We start from the raw sequence: 23,389 nt of genomic DNA on the forward strand, positions 1-23,389 counted from the left end.
ATGGCCAATGGAGTCACTGAGCATGTTGGACAGATGCCATGGCAGGAAAGATGCCATGCTGACCCTTGCCATCCTAGTCGGGACTAGTTTCACTGTCAACAGATTACGGGAGAGAAATGGCTTCCATGACATGGAGAAAAAATAGAAGAGAGGTTGTGATTGTTATGCATCACATAGCCTTATGAGATTCATATTTCCTTATTATATCCTGGCTGATGTGACACATGTTAACCTTAGGCTAGCACTTCTATCTCTTCTAACTTTTCCTGAAAAGAAAGCAAAGATATCCTATGCACTAGTACTAAAATACACAGTACACCCCCGACCACCGCCTTCTCTGTTCTTCTCTGCATGTTTACCCCTCCCTTCCTCCTTCCCCTGGAGTCACCCCTCCTCCCAGCTTCTGAGTGGTAGTACTGCTGGAGGCCAGCCTTCTCATCCCCCTCACGGAGCACAGTGGAGACTATCCACAGAATATCTCACACACTCATTGAGGCAAGTCTGCAGAGCTCATATCTGGGTAGGCAATGAGCTATTTTGACAACGTGTTCCAAAAAGGATGTACTCAGAATAATGGATTTTGCCACAGCATTTAGCCCTTAGACACTAACATTGGCATATAAAAGATATGAAGAGCATTTAAATACTTCAGAAAGGAGTTTCCTTTCACCCATCACTGACACCTACTGGAACACTATTGTGGACTTCCAGAATGAGCCCGAAGAAAAGGAAACCCAGTGTAGCGTTCAGCTGGCATAAGTCATTTGCCATCCTTGCCCCATGGAGGAAAGGTAAGCCTCTGAATACCTACTTTGCCAGTCTGTTTACCTGGGATCATATGATCTCCCATTGTCAGCTGTGTACAACACCTGGATTTGTGAGTGTAGGTACTAATTTGTCTGGCTGAGGCATTTGAGTGTGTTTTAGAGGCACACTGCACCTTGGCACCTCATTAAAACACTAATCTTTTCTGAAACCATGACTTTGTAACACTTTAAATAAGGACCATGTTTTATGGTAAAGTTAATAAGGTCACAAGACATTTTAAAGACATTTTTAAAAACTTGCAGAGGCTTCTATGTTATAATTCAAATTATGAATACATTGATTGCTACATATAGCTATAACTGTCATTCTTTGTTTGTAATATAGATTAAAAATCTCATTACATTTTGTATGATTGTGTTTATAGTGATTCATTAAATACGGAAATGGGATTCTTTGGATAAAACATGCAGTTTGCTTTAAATTAGCAAGAAATGTAATTTTCTATGCCATCCATTTCAAATCCAAAGGACAACGTGTTTAGACTTTGTGGCATGTAGAAGCATCACCATCATAATTTGTGACAAAGTAATGAATGTATATGGCTTGTGGTTATGTGTTAATTGAAGTTCATCAAATGTATTCATTTGTCCTCTTCATTTTTTCCTGGCACAGAAATATGCTGGCAATCTTGGCAATCATATTATTCGAAAAAGTGTGGCTTTAAAATATCTACTTTTTCCACTGATGTGAGAGACTCACTGGTTGATCTAGCCCAATTTATACAAAGAATGACTTTTTTGCAGTTGTGAGTTGTTTGCATATTTCTTCTTAAGAGAGCTCTTGTCAAAGAGCCAGGAGGTCTTATGTACAATTCCACTTAAGCCACAGTGAGTTCTTAAGTTTGCTTACTTTTGTAAGAGGATGCCATTCATTGTTTCAGGAATCACATTGTTCTTGGATGAGGCCAAATTTGAGAAAGATCATTATACAAAGTATTGTGTACTACACAATGTAAATATGTCTTGATAACCATTGTGTATCTTCTTTGTGTTATATAATCATGTTTCTGCAATAGGCTTTATCATCAATGAATTAAGACAAAGTGTTTTCATAGTTTTATTGGTTGAATACATTGTATGAGGGATATTCATTACTGAGGTATGACCAGCAGTTTCAGCTCTAGGCAAAACCAAAAATAGAAAATTAAATGACATCAGATGTGAATATTTGGGAGATGACAGCACCAACACCATGAACACTATTCTGTTCCAGTAAATATCTGACTCATAACTAGCACCAGGCAAAGCAGCACTCAGTAGAATTCGTAATATAAGGGTACAGGTTGACTCGTGTAACAGGTGCTCATGAATTTAAACACAGAGTCCAGCATTAAGGAGCATAAAGAGTGCAGTTGTCACCATTTTGTGCTGACATTAACACTCAAAGTCTAGCACTATCAACTAATTTTCCCAGTTTGTGAACATCTTCAGGATCATTGATCACCCACCAGGTTAGTCTAATTTTCAGCAATGTTGTTGAAGCTTTTCAAGACAAGTCAATGCATAGAATGAGAATGAAAGAAAGATTTCTTTTTTCACCAACAGCTCAGATAGATAGATAGATAGATAGATAGATAGATAGATAGATAGATAGAGAGAGAGAGAGAGAGAGAGAGAGAGAGAGAGAGAGAGAGAGAGAGAGAGAGAGAGAGAGAGAGAGAGAGAGAGAGAGAGAGAGAGAAGTGTTTGTCAGGATAGAGCTGTTGGTGAAAATGCCCCAAAAGAAATCTGTACTAGAGTTACTGCTCCTGCACATTCTTCTCTTATCCTAACTGCGTCAGATAATGTGTCTCTGGAAAGGCTCCATATAATTCTCCTCCCAGTCTTGGAGCAGGCAGCGAGAGTGGAGGGGAAAGGCAGTGTTATCGCAATGAGAGACAGACAGGCAAGAGGTGCTGATCATCTGGTGGGTTTGGAAGCTGGTGGGGAAAGCAGGAAGGTGTGCAGCTGTATTTCACACCTCATCAGATGTGACATCTGGTCTTTGTCACCTAAAGTGAGCAAAGCTCTGCCCTACAATCAAAACCATTTATCATCCACCACCAAAACTGGATCATCATTCTCATTTGATGTGATGAATCACTTTGACATTTTCACTCTGACAGTGTTAATTTGGAAGTGCAGTGTTATTTTTAATGTAGATAAGATTAATTTTGTTGCCGAGCTTAATAATGGAAACAGCAATGTTTTTGCCATTTACTTTATGAAAAAGATAAAAACATTTTATTCTTATTTAACACTATTCAGCTATTTGCACAATCAATGATGAAATGATGAATCAATAAATGAAAACTATAATGCTGAAATAAAACACAACTAGCATACACAACAGCACATGAATCTATGGTCCTTCACTCTGACCACTCATACTGTTAGCAGACCTCTGACATTCTCCTTAACCAAAAAAAGGCAGGCTTGTCTTGGCCTGCATCTGACCTCTCCATCTAAAATGTAAGCATCTGAGCCAGGGGACAGCCCAGCCTGAGGCTTACAAACATCTTCAGTTATGGGTCTGAAACCATGAGGTCTTACTAAAAGATACATTACCTCAAACATCTCATACCTGAGTCAAAATGTCACTCATAATTATTGTCAGTGCAGCTTGGAAAGGTTTTGATTGGATCTTGAACAGTGTTTTCTATTATAAAAGCAGAAGTACTCTTTCCAGTTTACATGATCCATCTCTGTGCAGCATCATGGGCTGCCCATCAGTGTGCAACCTCAGAGATTGACCTACACTATGACTCCCTCTAATCTCTTCCTTTATCATTTGCACTACTGGGCCACTCAACCATAAGAGTCTAAGATCTGCAGCCCATGAGTTCTTTTACTGCCCAAGAGAATACATTTACAGCATTTAGCTGATACTTTTATCCAAAGCAACTTACAATTATGATAAGTACAACTCAAACAATTGCAGATTAAGGGCCTTGCTAAGGGGCCCCAACAGTGGCAGGGCTTGAACCAGCAACACTCCAATTACAAATCCAGTACCTTACCACTGAGCTACCAATCCCCTAATGGGATAAACTTTATTTTCATTGACTTTTCAGTGGGGACTTTCTGATGGCTGCAAGTCTACTTCCCTAACGTTAGAAAGAAAACTGCTGAAACCTTATGTTAAATGTCTGAAACATGACGTTATTAAATCCAGTTACAGACTTTCGACATAATGGTGTGTAATGACATATATAGTACTTTCCACAGAGGAGTTGACTCAGGTATATTGTTGGAAAACAAAGTTTTATATTTACTGTTTCTTGTGGCAACACCTGTTTCAGTACAAAAGGAAAACAGATGAAAATATTGTAGTCAGACAGCTCAAGTACATCATCAGGTCTGTCATCTTTACTTAAGTGCCATCCCACCCAAACACCAGTAATTACAGGAGTACTCAGAAGAACTAAATATAAGTAGGTGAAAACTGATATGATAAATATGTCAACATCTTAACCAGAGAGTTCTTCTCATTTTTAATGTTTTTAAAATGTTTTTAACCTGCATTTATAGTCAAAACCATGGGCAAAACAGATAATTGACCAAGCTAATTCTGGATCTTAACATATCATGGAATGTTCTCAGATCGCATAAGGAAGCGAGAGATTGCATTCAAATATGAGTAATAATATTTTTCTTGTGCATATCAGTGTCCTCACATTCCTAATCAATGCTGAGGATGAAAACCCAAATTAGAAGTCTCCATAGCTTCATAACTCTTTGCTGAGGACTGACTGTTTTATCACCTTAAAAATGTAAGACATTTTCCAGCAGTACACAGTGAAAAATCAGGGCCCCTGAAGCAATACTACTGCTCCAGGTGGGGCATAACTAAAAACACCACTTCACATCTGGATGAAAAAAAGATGGACAGAAAAAGCTGCATATGAGGTGGATATGTATTTATTGTGGCTGATAGAGGATGTAAACACACTTATCTCAAAATGTTTGCATGGGTTTTATGGAGGTTGGTGCTTTTGAAGTAATTCACTTGCAGACATTAAAACTCCAGGGTGATAAGAACTGGAAAAAAAATGTGGGTCTCATTCCTAGCCAACAATGGTATTACCCTGGTTTTTGCTTGTTTGTATTTTAATGCATTCATACTCCACTGCCCATGTGAACTCAGCATTGCTCACATTCTTGCCTGCCAGGGGCTGGGCCGGGGCCTGTTTGATCTCTCTGTATCGGCAGCCAGGTCTCAGGGACGTTAATTGAAAACCCAGGGGGATTGAGATGCAGATTGCTTTCTCCTAGAGAGTGGCACCAAAAATGCTCTACCATCAGCATTTCTGTATTTTGTGCTGGCAGGCACTGCCACATAAGGACCTGGCTAAGCAGACCTTTCAAATTGACCATTTAAAGTGAATTAGCTACCTAGACTCTGAGGCTTCCAAGAATCTCAAAGAAACCAATTACAGCATGTTTGACCATATCTATTCTGCACATATATAGTGATAACCAGCATTTCAAATAGCTGTGTAATACTGTTTTTGTAGGATCCCCCTTAGTGGGCTTTGTGCCTTTCAATTAGTTTATCTTGCTCCACAGTGAGAGATTCCACAGTAGCCATTATCCCAGGACTGATAACACCAAATTTAGCTGAGCCTGACATGATAAGGTCAACTATGGGATTATCAGAGCTGATCCAATACTAAATTTTCATAAGCAGTATTCTTTGCAGGTATTACTACCCGAGTCATGGGAATGTGTAATTTGGTCTATTTTTATTGTTGGCCAGTGTACATATCCTACACCATTCAGCAAGATACTGGGCTCTTGTTATTCTCTGCAGTTTAAATCTTATAAAATGAACTCATTCTACTACAACATCATGACTAAAAGCAGTGGTGAACAGAGTGATTAAGCAAAGGTGTTATAGTATTATATTCAGAGTTCAAGATGCATAAATGTAAGTAAAGGTTTGTTTATACTATGAAGCAGGACTAAAGGAAGAGCTGTTATACAGAGCTGTATACTGCAATATAAATTATTTTGTTGTGTTTTGAATCAATTACAAATCAGAAAATCTAGTATTCAGATGTAATACAATCTAATATATTCTTCCAATCTAGCATAGTCTTCATGACAAGAGAGAAACATTTTCCATATGTGACAGCAAAGTGGTAAGCATGCCAAAGAAATAGTGAAGTCATATTAATGTAATTATCAAAACATACTAGAATAGGTCCAGTTTCTTAAAGTGTCTTGTCACTGTCTTAAAGTTTTAGGAAAGGAGAAACTCTGTCACAGAATATTGACACAGAAATTACAGCTGTATTTTTAAATCACTGGATAAAAAAAGTACACATAAAAAGAGAAACAGAATTATAATTGTAATAATTTGAATATTAATTAATTAATTAATTAATTAATTAATTAATTAATTAATATTCATTATACTTTTAAAATCTATTTATAAATAGTTACATCCAGTAATAGGCTGTGATCCATGAAGCATTACTAAAGATGATCAGCACTTTTTTTCTCATGAAAGAAATTACTTTGGTAGTCAGGAACACATGCTATTCAGGTTTTTGCTTGTATTTATAGCCTGGGGGTTTCTGTCAGAGTCCATGAGAAAAAGCTAGGAAAACAGTCATTGTTTTGGATGGAAAAAAACCTGGGCCAGAAGCAAAGTTTTTATAACCTCACATGATTGAACTGCTATCATTGTTTTCACAGAGCCACTATCCAATCTGAAAACAACTTTATCACAACAGATTCCTTTCTCAGGGAAAATATGGGTGGACTTCAATTGATTTTTTTTTTTTTTAAAGTAAAGCAATAGACTCTGATTTATTGAAAGCTGGTGAATTGAAATAGTTATGATTATTTTCAAAAACTCAAAGTATGATATTTTGTTTTTCACAATCACAATGTATTAAATGAACTCCTAGTTATATGTTTATTGTAAGACAGGGTGCAGAAGAACATACTCTGACAATCACATACTAGTGCAGGAATTTGGCTATGAATCAGCACTACTTGTGCAGGCATTTAGCTGTGAATCAACACTACTAGTGTAGGCATTTAACTGTGAATCAGCACTACTAGTGTAGGTATATAGGCCTACCTGTGAATCATCACTACTAGTGCAGGGATGTAGGTGTGAATCAGCATTAAGAGCCTTCCCATGATCCTACAACTTCTCTCTGACTAATAAATGCAGCATTTGCAAATATAGAGCTTACATATAACCACAATTTAAAAAATAAAGGAACACAAGGAGATCTTATGCACAGTAAAATCATCTGAAAATTTGTTTTACATACTGAATAGTGAAGTCTGTATCAAATGCTCAAATGATCCTAAAATTCTAACAAAAATAAATGTTTGATTGACATCTAAAAAGTATGAGATTGCTGATGGTAGAAAAGATGAGCTGTCACATATGGTTGGACCTTATAATAGCATTAACCAGCTGAAAGGATCAAAGCACAACAGACCATTGCAGAGCACAGGTATGGTTCTTGTGGAACACTGATGCTAAAGAATGCTTTATAGTAAGAGATAAGCTTTCAGCACCATGACAGCATTTCTGAGTACATGTCTTCCTATAATTTGAATGCTGAAAGCTGTGAGATTCTGTGAGATTCTCATTGAGACATAGAGTATATCTGGGAGTCTTCCAAAAAAAAAAATAAAATAAAATAAAAAATTAAAAAAAACCTGTACTGCCATCTTCTTGACAAGAGGGCATTTTTCAATTGCCTGTGCTACTCCTGTCATTATTACATATTACACAAATATACTCTTTACATGTTCAGATGAATCCTATTTCAGTGAGCTGGATGTTATTTATAGACCTTTTGTTTAATAATTTACTCAGGTTTTAAATGGTCACAAATTCCTAATTTTTCGTCCATCCTCATCTATGTAAAACTGGAAAATAGCCATCTCATCATATGATTTTTGATCAAATCCTTCTAAGTTTTTATAATGGTATTCCCTTTTAGTTTAACTTTACATTTTAATTTGGAAACACGTTTTTCTTCTTTTTTGCAGGCAAAGGAGACATGGTCGTAGAAAGTGAAGTTGTGCTAACCAAGATGAAAGTCTTCAACACTTTCCATGAAAAATGGTTAAATGCTGAGGATTCTGTGTCAACTGTGTCTATATCAGTGTCTGAGCAGAATATATCTCCAACACTGCTGGAGGAAGTGATCTCTGTCCACAGTGATGCACCTGAACCAACCATGGCAGAATCAAAGCAAGACTATTTATCTGCCATTTTCTCTGACTCCCAACTACCGAGATTGTACAAATTTGAATCAGAGGACTCTGGGGTAGAGATGCCCAGTGGAGCAAACTCCCCATCCACTCCAACTGGTTCAGAGCAGAGCTTTGTTGTTCATAGCAGAGGGTCGTCATGTGACTTAGGCACTCTGAACTCTTCCATACCAGCCAACAGTCCTCTTCTCCTACTAGAACAGAGTACAGGCTCCTTAGAGACTGAGCAAACATCATGTATATACACTCAAGATGATGATCTCACACTATTACAAGACAGCCTGGAGGATGAAATGGATAATATTCTACTTGGGATTGCAGGAGATTCAGAAATACCTCAGGATGGAACCTTGGGGAATGTCTCAGAGAGCTCTAAGGTGAGCTTGGTTTGTGCAGACACAGCAGAGGCAAGGGCAGAGGAGTTGGCTGGAGAAGACATGGGGTCAAGAAGCCATGACATTGAAGCTTATGATGGCAACACAGGGGCGGAACTGCAGCAGCAACCACTGCGGAAGAGTACAACAAGTGACAGTCTGGATGAGTACATGGAGGAGTGTTGCAGGCTTAGTGAGGTAATTCTAACAGTTTACACATTTTTAACAATATTTACTTGAAGACCTGGCATGATATACAGTTTTTATAAGTAGACCTTGTTATAGCTTCACACTGGTTGTTAAAATGGGATGTACAAGAACATGGCTTTCAAAGGCTAAATACATTTATTTGTGCAGTAAAAAGAACATACTATTTTTTGTAAGCAGTTGTAGTTGTTGCAGTTTTTATACTTTCAAGCAATATTTGGATATTTTCAGGAAAATTTGAGCAAAATATAATATTTTACAAGATAATCTTAAGTGTAAACTATGCTACTACCATTATGGTGAGGCAAGATAGTTTGCTTACATGAAGGAAATATTAACTTCACCAACCAGCCAGTAATAAGTATCTGTGCAAGTACATGTCATTTGTTGATTACAGAGTTAACTTGGCAAGTAAATAGGAAATTCACACCCGCCTTGGGAAAATATCAGGTGACAGAAGCAGTCAGTAATCATAACATCATCCCCCAAAAGGCTGAAATTATTATGAATAAATTTTTTAAAGCTATCAAATCAATGAAAGAATTGAGCACTCAAAATATTTATTAAGACCTGTCAAGAATAGTGTGATTTAAAAAGTCACATTGCCCATTAATAAAGACCTGTAGAAGTGTATTCATGATACTCTGAACAGTGTTCTCATTCATGGACTTAAAAAAAAACAAACTGATTTTTTTTCTGGTAATGAACCCCACCTATGCTGCACCTGACAGCTGTGCTACAACCTGTTTGAAGTGCTGAGCATCGCTTCCTTTCATGTTGAAGTAATTATTTATATGAAGGCATGGTCTTAAGACAGTTGCTTTATTTAATGATGATTAGCTTTATATTTCAGTTTCAAAAAGCATTTATAAGGTATAAAGGATTGACAGGTAGTATGTTTATTTTAAAAATCAATTTAGTGGTTGTTATGTTGATGTCAATAATTAAATGCCTGAAAATATCAGCAGCAGGCCTATCACAACTCAGCTCAATTCAAACTTAACTCCCCTCCCTAGAGCAAACCACAGAACTTGTAATAGTATTTGCTTTTTTCTGTTTTTTTTTTTTAACCTCATGCTTTCAGAGATTAGGAAGAGTCCAGTGTTTCATCCCATCAGGCATTGATGTGGGACATGTATGTTGTTTGTATGTTCCCCTCTATGCTTCATTATAGTGCTGCAGGTCTGAACTGGGTACACTGTTTTCTTTTTTTCATGGAACCGCATATCACCCAGCACCTGTTCATCTGTGCTGAGCAGCAGTGCAGATGGCTGTGGCGATTATAGCCAATCCAGCCAAATCCCTCTCTCATCTGGGCCATCTCCGTCTTGGCTACTCATAGCCCAGCCTACCTGCATGAACATGCAGGTGTCAAAAATATCAAATTACTCACATATTTACCCACATAAAGCCCCTTTGATAGCTTATGGATCATTTAGGGACAGATGAGTGGGCGATCCCTCCACAGATGCCCACGTCCCCTGGATGGCCCAGTTCAGGGGAGCTGTGCCGACAGGCAGACTGGGAGGTAAACTCCATCTTCATCATCACCTGTCAGCACACCTAATAAGGTAATTCCTTTGCCCACTAAATGAAGCTCTATGGACTGAGGAAAGGGATTTTGGAAAAGGGACTGTGAGGTTCCCCCCCCCCCCCCTCCATTTTATACATGGCAACTTCAAAGGGCCTCTCTCTTCCCTGCTCCTAATCTGATATGTTTCCTGATTATAAGAGAGGAAAACAGAGCTACAGTGAAGCTTCTGCATCAGAAGCAGGCAGCCTAAATTAAGGGAAGAGAAACACAGTTCTTGCTTCACTCAAACATTGCAGCACTGGGAAACTAGTTCCTTGAAGCAATCAGGATCTACAGAATGGGATAATGTGAAAATTACAAATGGAATTAGTTATCACAAAAAATACAGCATGGATGCCCTATATCTTAGAGATGGTGGGTTAATTATGGAGGGTGCATGCAGTAAAAAAAATGGAGGTTGCATACAGTATGTTCCAGTAGGGTTCATGCATGTGATGCTCCACATATAAGTAACCATGGCACTTTCAAAACCTTTTTGCTCTTGCAATGAGGTATGACCAGAGTGAAATATGGCATTAAAGAGAAATGAAGATAAAGTTATTACCATGCATCTTTCTCCATCTGAGATCACGGCATGGTAGAATTCCACAGCTGGAGCACATAAACCTAGAGGCAGAGGCGATACTTCCCAAAGTAGCAGGAAGAGACTTCCATCTCATGATTGATGAGGTATGGAGATTTGTGAATGTCACATCCAGTTTCTAATCTCTGACTGATACCCCACCCCAAATTTGAACATTCCATAACAACATTAAAATATAAGCTACACTGTGTAATTTGTTTAAAAATCTGAAATAAAGTTTGGACTGAAAAACAAATATACAGATTTAATTCAAAGAGTAATAAGAGTTCAACCGAGTGGCCTAAGAGTCAGTGGATTGAAATACTGCATTAATAGTGAGTCTGCATACCTCACAATCACAGTGAGTTTTGTTGATCACACATATAATTTAATTGCTTCAGTGCTTCACAGGTTCAGTGATAGAGAGCATAGAGGCTTATGGTTTACAATAAATTAGCTTGGAAAAAGAATGCAGACCACAGACTCAGACACATTTTTGTGTGTGGTTTATGGCTACATTGCACATATGAAGTCTGTTTTAAAGTTTTACAGTGTAGTTTAACAATGTAGTTAGGTTTTTATAACAAGTATGTAAGCCCTTTGCAATAGGCACATATATTGAAAGTTTTAGAAAATAATCACACTTGAGTGATTCTCTCCATCTTAAGTTAAGGCTCTGTCTACCTCATCTTATGGTCTCTCAGAAATATGCAATCAGTAATAGGCAGTCAACAAGCTGTAAATAATATTTACATAGACAAAACCTTGTTTAACTGTCAAAACATTACATAACTTTCAAAGCATGATAAAATGTGCAACCAATTGTTTTCAGTGTAGTGTTCTATAAAAAACTATAAACTATACCATATTTCTGCACATTCCCTACATCTGACATATTTATTTGTGTTATATTTAGAAACGTATTTCTGTGCAAGAGATGTACTAGAAATTCACAGATTTTTTTTTCTCTTAAGTGAATAGATTATTACCATCTTTACTCGAATTTGTGCAAACCAAGATATGGTCTTGATGTTACAAAAATATGACATTCAAAACACATAAGATTTGTATGTGTATCTCTCAAACACAGCTAAAAAGGTCTAATTCTGACAACTGAAAGAAAATATGTTAGAAACCAAGCATTAACGAAAGAGTTACATTTTGTTCAGTTTTGGGTCATGTGAAACACTTCCCATTCTAATTTGAGGTGGGAAGGAAGGAGGAAGTGAAGAGGGAAGGAGTGGGGTTTTCCTGACCCCTCTCCCCCTTCCCCTCTCCCTGATCACTGAGGGTCATGAGCACAGAAAGAGTGATAAGATCTGGTAAGCCTTCACAACCATCAGGATGCAGGAAGCAGTAGTGTCAGGCTGCTAATGTCTGACTTTCTCATGTCCTTTTTACTCCATGTATGTGTATGACTGTACGTATTTCAGGTGCATTTACACATTGTAAATTCCCCTTCTTTGGTTTAATGATCTTAATACAGGACGACTTCAGAAAGGAACATCTGATAATGTTTCACCTCTTTGGCAGGGAACCAGAGTCAAGAAAGCCTGAGACATTATCATAACCTGTGTAAATGTATGAGCTGAAAAGAATGCATAAATGAATGAATGGATGAATGAATGAGTGGATGGAAGATAGATGAATGAATGGATAGATGAATGAACTCTTTCCTACTTTTTTAGAACATAAAATTTAAACAACAAATATTACATCCATGTTCATGAAACTGGTATGAGCTACATGGGTTTAGAGCTGTATTTTAGAAATGTTGGTATCTTTGTTTGAGAGGCAAAAATCATGGTATACATAACTAAAGTTCATCGACTTAAGAATGAAAGCATGACCTCCTAAGGATCTCACACACCGTCAAAGGAAATGGGTGATGTCAACATCCAGCATTACTGCTCCGTGTTATGACTTTGTCTTCTATTGTTCAGCCACTGTGTGAGTACGCGACTGAACTGACATAAGTGGCACGGAAAAGCTTTCTGGGGGAGAAAGAACCCTCAGCCTGAGCTCACATCCTTCTTTTGTTGGGAATCTTTTTGGAATGTGGATGATTGTATAAATATTTGTTCAAAATTTCCTTTTCATATTTAAAAAAAACCTAAAACAAATCATGAACATCTGCAGCTTTCAAGCCAAAGGTGGTAAAATGATTCAACAAACAATTGCACTCTTTGTGCTTCAGCTAGGGTGGCCGTGATCATTCTAGCCCCTCCCACTCTCACACAGAAACAAATGCAGCTGTTTAAAGGCTAGAAAGGTACACATCCCTCCTTTTAAATACAGCAGGTGAAACAAGTATTGAACACGTCAGCAATTTTCACCAAGTAAATATATTTCTAAATGTGCTATTGACATGAAATTCTCACCAGATGTCGGTAACAACCCATCCAATCCACACATGCAAAGAAATCAAACCATAGATGTCCATAAATTAAGTTATGTGTAATAATGAGAAATGACACAGGGAAAAGGTATTGAACACATGAAGAAAGAGAGATGCAAAAAGCCATGCAAAGCCATGACACCAGCTGAAATCTATCAGTAATTAGAAAGCAGTCCTGCCACTCAGTGTAAATTAATATCAGCTGGTTCAACTGATGGCCTATAAAAAGGTGTCTCATTAGCAAGGTGCCACACAAGAAACATCTCATAATGGGTAAAACCTGTGCTCTCTCAAGACCTTCGCAACCTTATTGTTGCAAAACATACTGATGGCATTGGTTACTGAAGAATTTCTAAAATACTGGAGGTTCCAGTGAGCACTGTTGGGGCCATAATCCAGAAGTGGAAAGAACATCGTTTCACCATAAACCAGCCATGACCAGGTGCTCCCTGCAAGATTTCAGACAGAGGAGTGAAATTAATTATCAGAAGAGTTGTCCAAGAGCCAAGGACCACCTGTGGAGAGCTACAGAAAGACCTGGAATCAGCAGGTACAATTGTTTCAAAGAAAACAATAAGTAATGTACTCAACCTCCATGACCTGTATGCACGCTCACCACACAAGACTCCATTGCTGAAGAAAAGCATGTTGAAGAGTGTTTAAAGTTTGCTCAACAACATTTAGACAAGCCTGTGAAATACTGGGAGAATATAGTCTGGTCAGATGAGACCAAAATTGAACTGTTTGGATGCCATATTACACACCATGTTTGGAGGTCAAAAGGCACTGCATATCACCCCAAAAACACCATACCAACAGTGAAGTTTGGAGGTGGGAACATCATGGTGTGGGGATGTTTTTCAGCATACTGCACTGGCATGCTTCATATAATTGAAGGATGAATGAATGGACAAATATACAAAGACATTCTTGATAAAAATCTGCTGCCATCTTCCAGGATGATGAAGATGAAATGAGGGTGGACATTTCAGCAAGACAATGATCCCAAACACACAGCCAAGGTAACTCTCAATTGGTTTCAGAGATAGAAAATAAAGCTGCTAGAATGGCCCCAACAATCACCTGACCTGAATCCAATTGAAAATCTAGGAATGAACTAAAACTCAGAGTTCATAGAAGTCCATGGAACCTTCGGGATTTGAAGAGTTTTTTTGTGTGGAAGAATGGACCAAAATCACACCTGAACAATGCATGTGACTAATTTCTCCATACAGGAGGCATTTTGAAGCTGCCATCCCCAACAAAGGCTTTTGTATAAAGTATTAAATAAATTTCAGTAAGCGTGTTCATTACTTTTTCCCTGTGTCATTTCTCATTATTACACATAATTTATGGACATCTATGGTTTGACTTCTTTGCACGTGTGGACTGGATGGGTTGTTACCAACATCTGGTGAGAATTTGATGTCAATAGCACCCTTAGAAATATATATTTTCACCTGCTGTATGCGCTTCTATTTTCTTGTACTTTACAAACATGCAGTACACACCATCACCACCATCAGAAGTCAAATATCTGGTGCTCCTGTAGGGTGTGATGGAGGGATAGGCAGGTTTGTTCAGAATGTTCTCTAGTTTTGTCCCCATCCTCCTCTATATCACTGTCTCTAGTGAGTTCACCATCAGAATTCCCCAGCACTCACACTGCTTCCCCAATAGACCACTGCACAGAAGAAACACAAGTCACTATCGACAAAAAAAAAATGTTAAAAAGGTTCCAACATCTTACTGCACTCTTTGAAAGACCTTAGTCTTTTTAGGAAGATGACTCTGGCTTTTCCTATACAGTACCACAGTATTGTCCGTCCTGTCTAGTTTGTCATTCATGTGGAAGTCCAGGTATCAATAGGAATGCACCACCTCAACTTCCTCCCTTTGAATGGTCTCTGGCCTACCACGTCTGAAATTCACCACCATCTCCTTTGTATTACAAATGTTCAGCTCTAGATGATTCTCTGTGCACCACAAAAGAAAGTTCTCCACCAGCATCCTGTACTCCAACTCATCTCCTGTGTGGATCCATCCCACAGTAGAGGAGTCATCAGATAACTTTTGCAGGTGGCATGAGCTTCTACTGTATTGGAAATTCACTGTGTAGAGGGTGAAGAGGAAAGGGGACAGTACAGTCCCTTGTGTGCCCCAGTGCTGTTCACCACAATCTCTGAAATACAGTTATGGAACTACACAAATTATGGCCTATTACTTATGTTGTCCATGATCCAGAAGACTGGATGATAACTTTGGACAACCAGTTATCATTCTCAACTCATATTTCACATCTGACTGAGTCTTGCAGATTTCTCCTTTGAAACATATGAAGGATTTGACCCTTTCTGCAGGAAGATGCCTAGGTACTTGTGCAGTCTCTTGTAATCTCAAAGCTAGACTATTGCAATTTGTTACTTGCTGGTCTTCCTCTAAGAGCCATCAGGCCTCTACAACTTGTCCAGAATGCAGCAGCATGACTGGTCTTTAATCACACGTCACTCCGCTGCTGCACTCCCTTCACTGGCTTCCAGTAGCAGCCCACATCAGATTTGAAACCTTAATGCTTGCCTACAAAGCCAAAAATGGACCAGCCCATCCATACTTGATGTCAGTGGTCAAAGCCCGAACTGTACCTCGAGTACTTCGAACCTGAAGTATGGCTCAGCTTGAAATACCATGCTTCAAGTCTCATGGAAGAAAAGCACTGAGACTATTCTCTGCTGTGGCTCCCAGATAGTGGAACAAATTTCCACTGGCTGTCCAGACAACAGAGTTCCTTGCAGTCTTTAAACATAAACTGAAGACCCCTCTATTTATGGAATATTTAAATGATCACTGAACCTGCTCCTTTGTTGACTGACTGAAACTCTAGTACTTATTGTAGGGTATTGTGTATTGCACTGATTGTTGTCCGAAATAGAGCTTATATGTGTTTTGCACTTCTAGGTATCAGCATTTATCCCTGTATTTCAGCAGCATTCTAGTTCAATGGTATCTTGGACTCTAACCTGTAACCATGAGGAGGCAGAGCAGGATGCAGGGATGAGTTGAGTAAAACAGAGACATACGTTTATTAGTGCATACACACACGCACACACACAACAAAGAAGACGTAGCTCGCATGCTATCGAGGTTAAACATCAACAACATCCTTGACTAGACAAGAGACGTATATACGCACACGATAATGACACAGAACAAGGATCAGGTGAGAAACACGAGAGGACATGGCCATGCAAACACACACACACGAAGACTTTGAGCAGGAGGAGCCATATCGTGACATAACATACTGTACTGGATGCATTCTATGAGCAAATGACAAAGCACTTTTACAAGTTGCTCTGGATAAGAGAGTCTGCCAAATTCCATAAATGTAAATGTAAATGGATGAGACAATATGCATTGCCCTCAGATTGATTGCCAGTCATAAAGGATAAAAGGTGTTGAAAGCACTTGAACAATCAAAAACAGAGCACGAATCTGGTTTGTCCCAATAAAAGTATATTAAAATTTATCCAAGGGATACTATTTTATCAAACCTCATTATAATGTTCTCATTAGACCCATGAACATGTTTTTCTTCCTTTAAGTGAAAAGTGTAAATATTGAAAAATCAGAAAACATGCAAACATAATGCCCTTTGCCGAATGATTATATATTATTACAGCCACTGCTTAAGCTGCAGGTCCACTGTCATGGCATGTGATGCAACATGTTGCCCATTTATTTTTTCCAGGTGAACCAGGCACAGTCCAATCCATTGGGCTCTGGACTGGGCTACTTAGAGCACATCTGCCAGCTGATTGAGAAGATTGGCCAGCTACAGGAGCACAATCTAAAATTGCAGAAAGAGATTTATAGCCTGCAGAAAGACAGCAAGATGACAAAAACTAAGGAGGTAGGTCCAAAGTCATGAGCGTTGATTTTCTTTCTCCAGATATTAATAAATACTTAATTTAGCTGTCACTATTGGCCTTCATACATTTCTTTGTTTTGGGTCTCAACTCCAGCTGGTATATCTCTAAATCTTGAGGGTTGTTTAACCATACTGACTCCAGCTGTTTTGAATGGCCTTCAGGAGCATGTTATGCCAGATGAAAGTGTTTTTAAGAAATAGAGCAACTGGATTCAAATCCTCCTAATAACACAAACACACACACACACACACACACACACACACACACACACACACACATGAATACATGGGCAAATTGGGCAAAAGAATAAAAACATGCTTCTATTGCATGAATTACAGCGGTTTCTGTTTTCAAAGTTGTTTTCATTGCTGTGTTTTGCTTGATTTTAATTTCACCCATTGTTCATTCCTATGAGTCAGGCAGCAATAGCACACTGGCTAGGCCACTAAACAAACTTCACCAGTTACCGACTATCTTGATACTAAAGTGATTTCTTCATATTAAAATGCTAATGTTTTTACCACATAGTCATGGAATGCACTATTCCTCCTTGCTCATGTTTCACCCACCTTTGTCCTACTTTAACTTGTTGCCATATTACTAAAGGCCCATGCCAGCATATTGTGGGGATGTCTCCTTGACCTTTAAAGACTGTGGCCACTTGTGAGGGCAGTTTTGTTCCTGGTTTTTCAGAAAGCCTGTATTTAACTGAGTCTGTCAGGTCAGGCCCCGGGTCCGGAAAAGCTTTCCACAACACAGTGAGCAAGCTCAGCAGGAACCCACACTTCAAAGTCATCAAAGAAAGAGAGAGAGAGAGTAAGCCAGAGGGAAGGACCACACTTCTAAAACAAAGAATTCAAAGTCCTAAAACTATGTTCATTTTGCTGCAGGTCATATTTTAATATTTGTACCTTGCTGCTGTGTTATACTCTTTTTATGAGGGTGTTCTACTGGTTTGAGATCTGATCAGTCTTATGTTATTTTATGAGCATTGTTTTTGATACTTGGGAGCCCACCAATATTATCATATTCTTAATTAAACAGAACAGTGCTTTCAAAGGTGGGCACAAGTTGTGGACCACACTGCTTGGTCTCTCTGGGACACCAGTTCCCCCTGCTGTGTGTGTGTGTTGGATGAAAAGCCAGCAGGATGCAACATGCCATCACACACATCAAAAGGCAGGGGAGCTCTGCTGAAACATGTCCCAGTCTATGCAATAATGGGCTCTGCTAACTCCTCCCTGTCACTCCTGGCCACCCTCCCCTGCATCCTCACAACAGGCTTTCATTTGTACTCATCAGAGTCTTTCACGACTCAGACAATAAGCAGTTACCACCTGCATGCCTTCATCTTTCTTGGTTTGCCTATTCCACTACCTTTCCCACTCCTGCTGTCACACATGATCCATATCATGAGTAGAGAAAAGCCATCCCATTAAAGGTGGGCTGGGAACTTTTTATGTTATAATAGGCTGCAGAAGTTTTGGCACTCTCCATTTATGGGGATGCAAAGATATAATTAATGGTTTTAATAGATTTACATCTACACCAACATTAAGCGCATGTAAATTTAATTCAGAGTTTGTTTGTTTTTTCTCACAAATCATGAGTGCCATTTCTGCTTATTGTCAAATTTCTAGTCACTGGATACTGTTTGATTTTGATCTTTTTACATTTTTCACACTATAACCCTGACAAAGTGTCAAAAAACCTAAATCAATTCAGGTAATTTAAAATAAAATCACATAGCAATACATAAACAAATCCCTATTTTTGGCCTCTTTTGTTATCGGATTATGTAAGTGCATGATGGCTTATACCATTTTTCCTCACATATGAAGCCGATGAGTCTTTTTGGAGCCAAATAAATGCTTTTCTTGATCCATGGGAGTGACCAACAACAAATCTACATATGATAGGATGAAGGATACTATCTACACTTTTTTCATATATCAGAATCAAGGAATCCATGCTGAAGACTGCCTAAACTGTATTTGAATGATCTGAACTCTGTTCAGTTGCTCTACTTAACAGTGTTCTGTTTCTGAATGTTTCAGGACTTCTTCATACAGCACTGTTATTGTGGAGCTGCAAATTTAGCCTTTCAGGAGCTGAAGAGACATTCCCGCAGTGATTACCCCAGCCTAACAGCTTCCAGCAGCACACTGTCTGACCTCACCACCATCCCAGAGGGCACACGTATCCCCCTCCACCCAGCTGTCAGAGGTCAGCATACCATTAAAGTGATAGAAGGAATCCCATTGAACTGGAATCCTCTTTACAGAAAGAAGATATATTTGGATCTGCAAATAAAGGAACAAATAATAAAATTGCAAAGCCTATCCATATCATTTTGGGATACTTGTTTTGACCTAAATGCATTTACTTAGGGGCATTAGAAAATTGGGAAATTCTGACCTGCAATTCGAAGAATGCCAGGATTGCTAACAGTCTTTGTTTTTAGTTCTGAAGTCAAATGGACCCTAAATGATGGAGAAATAAGTCTGGATGTGAGTGGATGTCTAATCCCAAGTGTCTACTTCAATTTGAATTCTCAATGATCATGGTGCTATGTGTACAATTTCAGATATCTGGTGTTAAAGTGAACAAGTACAAATCGTTCAAAAATGAGCTCAAAATGGCTGGTCTGCAAAGGGGTTAAACGTTCATATAAGCACTCATGCCAGCTTACAATATAGACCTCATTAAAACAGCTAACTACATAAAACCAATTTAATTGAATGTGTATAAAATGATGCGATAATTGAGTAATATTATTCTTGTGTTACAAACAACTTCACTGGATTCCAGGTGTAGTCAGAGTGCCTAAAAGTAATACTACCTAAACCACTCTGAAGTAATTTCCCCAATGTTTTTGCCTGCTGTTGTTTCAAGCCCTTTATATTCCCTCAGGTGGATAGGTGATAGAACAGTGTTTCTAGAGGAGAACAGGAAATTATTAATTCACTGATAAAATAATTAGCTGCATTTAGCTCATATAGAGATGGAACTCTGTATAACTATATAAAATTCCATGGATTTTGGAATTCTGTGCTCCTTCTCTGAGCAGGAAGCGATAATATGCGCACGTGTGTTTGTCTGGGTGTGCCCCACTCTCTTAAGTGAACCCCAGAGTCCCTTAGGACTGCTGATTCACTTTACCATCTGTCATAATAGTGCTTTTCTTTTACAATAACTAACTGTTTATTTCTGTGTAAGTGTATCCCGTAATAAAGATGCATATCTTGTGTGATTTCTGAGTAGATGTTGCCGGAGGCCACCAGCTGACTGCGCCCCTGCGGAGAAGGGGCTTGAACAGGAGGAGTTACACAGAGGGCGAGGCCAGATACCTGAGTGACAGTGCAGAGGGTCTTTCTGCCACCCACAGACGAGTGCGTCATACCGACCAACTGGTGACCAAAGTAGATTCTTTGACTTACCCTAATGGTCCAACACTTATGTGTAATGGAAATAGTGCTATTTCCTCACATAAAGTAAACTAAGCAAGCTGGTGTTTAGGGAAGTTGTTGGGTTCACCAAATACATTGTGAAATCACCAAGTTAACAAAATCACTATCCAAAAGGCCTAATTATTTTCTCTAATATGTTGTGGTGATCAACAACTTCTGTCAGTAGGTTACTTTTTATTGATGTGTGGAATTATTCCTTTGTTGCTCTTTATGGAGTCTCTGTGGAAAGGTTCTAGTTTTTAAGATAACATTGGCAGATTCCTGTGAGTACAGCTACATCAACATGTTTTAATGGGACTTCAGGCTTTATGTAAGGTTTGTTGTTCCCTTTGTACATGTGTAGTTAGAGAACTACACATGGGGCAGAATGAAAGAGCTGGTGAAGAAGACTAGATTGAGGAACCAAAGCAGGCTGGGACTGTCCTCTGGCTCCCTAAAGAGATCGTGTCCACAGCTATACCGGTAGGCCACTCCAACAACACCAGCTTCAACTTTTCTAAAAAAATAATAATAATAATAATTAAAGTAACAGTTTTAGTAGTTTTACATAATCAGATAACAGACTAAACTGTGCTTCTGAGACTAATATGATGGAAAAAATAAAACACAATATCTTTCAGCACAAAACAACAAGATGTTTAATAGATGTAAGTCATGTCTAAATAACATTTTATTACAGTGTAGAAGTTTTAGTCCATTAGCAATGTCTTTAATAACCTTATCTTACTACAAGAAGGTTATTAAAGATATTGCTAATGGGCTAAAATAGCTTATTTGTTCAAAAATTGTAAAATTGGGTAATTACTGTATCATTTTTAACACAATGAATAGAACATGGTGATTAGTGCTATATCTTAAAAGCCAAAGATAACACAGCAAAGTGAGGGAGTCAGTGCAGATTTAAAGTAACTCTTACAAATGAGCTAAGGCCTCATCTAAATTGAAAAATAGTTAATGTCATTTAACATTAACATTATTAAAGTTGTGTGTAATTATATTTTGTTTCCTATGCCAATGACATAAGCAGAATGACCGGAACATCTAACGCTTCACAAACGGTTTGGGGTGCACATCAAATTGTTGTGACAATATGATTTCTAAAGACAATGGCACTCTTGTTAAAGTCTGACAATCTCTGTAAACTTCCTTTTACCCTGCTTCCCCACTCATTCAGCTCATACAACAAGCAGTAGGGTGTAAACACAACAACTACCATGGTGTCTAATGTGTCGGCTCTTTGATGATGTGAATTGAAGTTGATGTTAGGGTCTTGCATGATAACAGTTTAATCTCTGTGAGCTCAGGCTTCCGGTTCCTTCTAATCTCTACTATAAACTGATATTTTTAAAATACTTTGGTGGTGTGCTCATGCGGTAGTTGGTGACTAGTACTGGGTTCTGTGAGTAGATTAGTGGGCATGACACTTAATGACTCTTCTAAGAGATATGAACCATAAATACTGATATATATTTTACTCAGTATGTTCCTTGAGTCTTCGTCTTAGGTTAAAAATATTACTTTTTTCTTCATATTATTCTTAGCTGAGTTAGTTTCTATGGCAGCAGTTGACATTGAGTTGAAAACTGGTCTGCTTTTGTTTAACGGGCTGTAGAAGAAGGAATTTAGTGGGAGTAACACAGCTCATGGAAAGAACAACTATTTCTCTACCCCCTCAAGCCAGTCCACAAGTGAGCTGCAATCCTCCTCACACATGGTTTGGCACAGTCTCAGACGAATAGTTAGGAGGTTGCAATGTCAGGTTCAAGCTATGCTCCGAGGAGTAAGAGATTTCTGCATATATTTCACACAAACGAAATATGGGTGTGCCAGACACATGTCCATCCCAAGAAAGGACTTTTTATCCTGTAGAATATAATTAGAAATGCCACACCCTTACATCTTAATAATTTACATACATGTATTCATTTATAAACAGAAGGAGCAATATGCAAAGCATTAAAAATGTTATTAAGAGGTTAATAATGAATGTCTCATTTTTCCCACAGGCCTGAACTGGGACCGTTAGAACTGTGTAGAAGAGACAGGAACTCTATGATCGTCCTTGGCCATCAGAAACTGGACTACCATTGGTCTCACTAGTATTAATCAGGTAGATCATTCTGGAAAATATTGGTTCATATCCTTTACTCTAATTTGATGAATGTTTCTGAATTGTTTTGAAAGCAGTGGCCAGTAGCTGTTTCTAAACATTGAAGCTCTATCTCTTATGATGTTACAGTAGAGGTGATATGGTTCAGTCAGGGAGTTCACAGCTCTCTTCTATTGTTTTACAGTTGGACACGGAACAGATAGCATACGATGGGGTAACATTTCCCTGAAGGGGAGGACATGCTGAAGTTGTACAGACCCGGGTAAAGAAACCCAGAATGGAGAGGGAGGACAAGAAGATGCGTATGAGAATGTGATCTCTGATTAATGAGTGGAAAGTGCAGAAATAAGTGGAAAGTTGAAAAAAGGCATGACTCTCATACTTGACACACACAAAGCTCAACAGAAATGTTCATATGCTTTATGGGTGTTTACAAAAGTATGGGTGTGCAATGAACTTAGCAATGTGGTTGCTTTCTTTGTCATTACATATTAAATGCCATATACAATACTAACTCTAGTCAGTAAAGTTTTGGATAAAGCAGTGTCATGCAAATGAGATGTTACCAGAAGGTCACAAAATGAAATATAAGATACAAAAATGTAATATAGTTTTTGACTTTAAAAATAAAATGTATTGGTTGAAGTATATTTTCATATGTACAAATAAAATCACTTTATTCAACAAA

The 23,389-nt window shown here is 38.4% G+C and overlaps 1 protein-coding gene across 3 annotated transcripts; it reads left to right on the plus strand.

The window, feature by feature from the left end:
• Positions 1 to 452: 452 nt before the first annotated feature.
• Positions 453 to 23,389, plus strand: si:ch211-250c4.3 (uncharacterized). Of its 3 annotated transcripts, none has more exons than XM_027008674.3 (8): positions 453 to 791; positions 7,833 to 8,629; positions 16,941 to 17,102; positions 19,179 to 19,347; positions 20,386 to 20,543; positions 20,935 to 21,053; positions 22,598 to 22,701; positions 22,886 to 23,389. In XM_027008674.3, the coding sequence occupies exons 1-7, from the start codon at positions 713 to 715 to the stop codon at positions 22,689 to 22,691; spliced, it is 1,578 nt and encodes a 525-aa protein (XP_026864475.2). In that variant the 5' UTR covers positions 453 to 712; the 3' UTR covers positions 22,692 to 22,701; positions 22,886 to 23,389. The 3 variants fall into 3 exon arrangements, with proteins under 3 accessions (XP_026864475.2, XP_026864561.2, XP_026864646.2); XM_027008760.3 differs by having other exon boundaries at positions 20,386 to 20,534; XM_027008845.3 differs by having other exon boundaries at positions 20,386 to 20,513.

This window comes from Electrophorus electricus, chromosome 12 (assembly GCF_041902795.1).
Source record: "Electrophorus electricus isolate QZ-2024a chromosome 12, ASM4190279v1, whole genome shotgun sequence".
NCBI lineage: Eukaryota > Metazoa > Chordata > Actinopteri > Gymnotiformes > Gymnotidae > Electrophorus > Electrophorus electricus.